The following is a 4,064-nucleotide window of genomic DNA, read 5'->3' on the forward strand; positions in this document are numbered from 1 at the left end:
GCAAATATTCCGGACTGGCTTATCTCTATTTCTGGCGTACTCGTTTCAATATCAGAATGAAAGGCCTCATCGAGATTTTGTACGTCGTGGGCTGAAAAGACTGATTGAAAAAACACGTTAAACCGATCTGCCATTTCTGCACTGTCAGTAATGACCACATCGTTTTCAACAATCTGCTCGATCATTTCCCTCTTTCCTCTTAAGAAACGCCAGAATTTCTGAGGGGCATTTTTTATAAAGTTGTGAAGAGTCACTGAAAAGAATCTCTCTTTGGCTTGTTTGAGTGATGTTTTTAATTTAATTTTTAGAGCATTTATATGTTCTTTAAAACCTTTTCTGTGCCTTTTGATTTGACGTTTTAGGTGGATAATTTCACGCGTTATCCAGGGATTTGTGCGATATGTCTTTTTAGTTTTATTGGGAACAAAGGAATTAATACAAAATGAAGTAGTAGTTTTAAAAAAATTCCACAGATCATCTACTGTACTTGTAATGCTTAGTTGGTCTAATGTTTCTAAGGATGTCTCTAAGTAATCTATAATACTTGTATCGTCTGCGCGAGTAAAGTCTTTAACAATTAGGGGCCTAGCAACCCTGCAATGACCCTGTCGTGGTAGTGGAATCGTAAACAAAATCATTTTATGGTCTGAAATTCCTTCTACAATTGAAATCTCGTAATCCGATATGTTTTCTGTAATAAAGACAAGGTCTAATGTTGACTGAGACTGGTCGGTGATTCTAGTGTATTCCTTGACTATTTGGGTAAGGTTGTGATTAAACGTTATGTCAATTATTTTTTCTCCGTTAAGGATATCAATGCCACCAGCTGTCAAAAGAGCCCAATTTACATGGGGCAAATTAAAATCTCCAGTCATGATTACCTTGGTAGTATCATTTACATATTTGCACAAAAACTCATTCAAGCCCTCCAAAAATTCTACTGGTGCGTTTGGCGTTCTATAAACCACTCCGAAAAGGAACGTTCGACTGTTATAAGAAATTCGGCACCAAACAGTTTCATCACAGTCGCATTCAAGCCCCACACAATCAATGTCATTTCTCAAACAAATAGCCACACCCCCGCCTCTGGTAGTTCTATCACACCTAACTAATTTATAATTGGGGGGAACAATGCAATCGCTTTCTATATTGGAGTTTAGCCATGTTTCCGTAATAGCTACCACATGGGGACTGTGGGCAAGAAACAAAATTTCTAGAGCTTCAATTTTATTAACCACACTTCGGGCGTTTAGGCTAATAACTCTCAATTCAGGTGGATCGTTTTCAGCCGCCCTTGCATCGCGTCAGTTGTAGGCTGCCCCACTGGGTTGAACACGACGTCGCTGGTTTAGATTAAGATCCCACACAAATGTTTCACCATTAATCTTCAGCTTGTCATGTACAAGTGATACCTTATCGCCCTTTGCTCTGTTCGATGCCGCGCTTCCCCATAATAGTTTTCTTACTTGCACTGTTTCTTTTGCGTAGTCACTACTGATACTGAGCTTAGTTCCTTTTAGTTTTCTACAGTTTTTAAATATTTCCTCTCTCTCGTTGTAGTCGAAGAACTTTATGATTACCGGTCTATTCGTTTCCTCGCGCTTACGTCCAAGTCTGTGAATTCGCTCAATCGAAGTTACTGTGATGCCGAGAGTCTCCAGGAAGACATCTTTCGTTACGGTTCGCTTCAGTTCCTCAGTGCTTTCGTTGTGTTTTTCGGGTAAGCCAAATATAAGTAGATTATTTCGCCTTCCTCTATTTTCTAGGTCAATTAGCTTTTCACTTTGCTGTCTGACTGTCTGTTCTAGGTTTGCAACGACTTCCTTTAGACTATCAACTTTCACCATTTCGCTCTGAATATTTGACATTGCATTTTCCAGTTTATTAATTTTTCCGTGAATATTATGCATTTCTTGCCTAAGATTTGCTTGACCACTTTTAACTTCTTGAAGATCCTTACTCATCTGGCCCTGATTTTCCAAAATCTTTTCTAACTTCTGTTCTATTGTTAATGGTCCTGGGTTCGATTCAACGTCCCCAGAAAGCAGCAACAACATTAACCGACGCCAGCAATCACACAAAATGGCAAAACACTTTTGAGGGCACGGCACTATCACCACAAATTTGTAGCTATTTTTATAACTGTGCTGCTTGTATTGTAAACCAACCTGCAGAAGTAGTTGCGGAAATTTAGCCATGCTGGCCGTCGGGTGAGTGCCGAGCCCTCTGATGTTGGCCGGGTCTGGTCCTTGCTTTTGTAGTGGCGTGGTGGATGACGTTTCGCGCCCACGATGAAAATCCAGCCAATGGGGGCGGATGATGACTTGTTGTTGTCCGATGCTGTCCTCGGGTACCGTGAATGGCGTGTTGGATGGCGTTTCCAATAGTATCGGCATCACCTGCAGAAGTAGTTGCGGAAATTTAGCCATGCTGGCCGTCGGGTGAGTGCCGAGCCCTCTGATGTTGGCCGGGTCTGGTCCTTGCTTTTGTAGTGGCGTGGTGGATGACGTTTCGCGCCCACGATGAAAATCCAGCCAATGGGGGCGGATGATGACTTGTTGTTGTCCGATGCTGTCCTCGGGTACCGTGAATGGCATGTTGGATGGCGTTTCCAATAGTATCGGCATCACCTGCAGAAGTAGTTGCGGAAATTTAGCCATGCTGGCCGTCGGGTGAGTGCCGAGCCCTCTCATTTTTATGTTTTAAAGTTTTATATCGTCGATTTATTTAAAGGTGCTTTACCCTGTGCACGCATTTTGCACTATTCTGTTTCTTTATATTTTGGAAGAAGTATTGCTTCGTCCAAATATTTGCTTTTCAGCCCTTTCTCATGTAAATCAACCTTCACAACTACTAGAGTACACGAGTGCGAGCTCTGTGCTCAAAAAGGCACCTCGGCTGCACGAACTCTTGCTCAGCAGGAGTAACGTCTAAAGTCCAAGATTTTTCTCTGACTTTAGACGTCTATGATCTCGGGCTTTTGTTCTTAGACAGGGGAATAATAGTGTGCTTGCTCTCGTTCTATTAAGGCGAAAGGCTTACTTGTCCCATTACGCGAAAAAGCGGCATTGGCGTTGTGCCCGAAAACTGGCCATAAAAATAGGTCGCCAAACACGCGTCTCAGAAAAAAGAACACACCAACGCAGTTGTTTTTTCACGGAAGCCGGAGGGGGCGCTCAAGGTCAGACCGCACGGGCCTCAGAAATAGAAGACAAACAAAAGCACAGCAAGGCAGATGCTTCGTCACGAAAGCCGTCGTGAAGCCGCCGGGGTTCGCCGCGCCTGCGCAGTGGGGGAGCATGATGTCACCGCCGGAGAGACGCGTGCGAAAGCAAGACGTGGCGCGCGCTGCTTGTACGAATGCGCTGCGTGTAGGAATGTTTTCGCATTCCAACACAAAAGCAGTCTTAAGTGTCTTTGGCGAGTTGTGAAAACTGTAATTATTGTGGTAGAGTGGTGTTTTACATTTTTTCATAAAACCAGTTGTGGACCCAAAGTAGTCGTATATGCAAATAGAAGCTAAAGAGTGAAAATGATGAGCTTACAAAAAGCAGAAAGCACAAGGTTTCTTGTCTAAGAAATCTATGAGGTGTCGCTGGGACAGCCGGCTGCTTTACAACGTGAAACACCAGTGTTTGTTTGTTTGTTTCTTTCTTTGTTTTTGTCTCAAAATAACAGAACATTGCCCCCGCCCTCCCCCACCCCCATCCCACCCTTTCTAGTTGGACCTAGTCCTTCGGGGTGGGCTACTTGCCCCCCCCCCCCCCCTCCCCTTTTCGCATGAGTTTGATACCCCTGCCCTATACATTGTTTTTTCTAACTGGTGATGCATTGCTCCAAGGGTAATCAGGAGTGCACAAGTTATTTCCGGAATCGGCGGCGAATTTGGGATAAAGTCAAGTGGCATCAGGGTTGACAAATCATCATTTAGTGATTCAAATCGAACAAGGCCAAATTGTGGGAATGTACTTCGGAAGTCAGCAGTTTCACTCTCCTCGGAAAGTACCAGAATTAAATACTTCAAGTAAAGTACGAGTACTTACTCAGTGAATGAACTATGAGTA

The 4,064-nt window shown here is 43.5% G+C and overlaps 1 protein-coding gene across 1 annotated transcript; it reads right to left on the reverse strand.

Annotated features, from left to right (window-relative positions):
* Positions 1-1,244: 1,244 nt before the first annotated feature.
* LOC120836516 lies at positions 1,245-2,561 on the reverse strand. The gene has a single exon (XM_042287786.1). It carries the CDS (start codon positions 2,427-2,429, stop codon positions 1,305-1,307), a length of 1,125 nt encoding a protein of 374 aa, XP_042143720.1. The 5' UTR covers positions 2,430-2,561; the 3' UTR covers positions 1,245-1,304.
* Between the last annotated feature and the right edge of the window lie 1,503 nt (positions 2,562-4,064).

Source organism: Ixodes scapularis, unplaced genomic scaffold, assembly GCF_016920785.2.
Source record: "Ixodes scapularis isolate PalLabHiFi unplaced genomic scaffold, ASM1692078v2 ptg000312l_1___fragment_3__unscaffolded, whole genome shotgun sequence".
Classification (NCBI taxonomy): Eukaryota; Metazoa; Arthropoda; class Arachnida; order Ixodida; family Ixodidae; genus Ixodes; species Ixodes scapularis.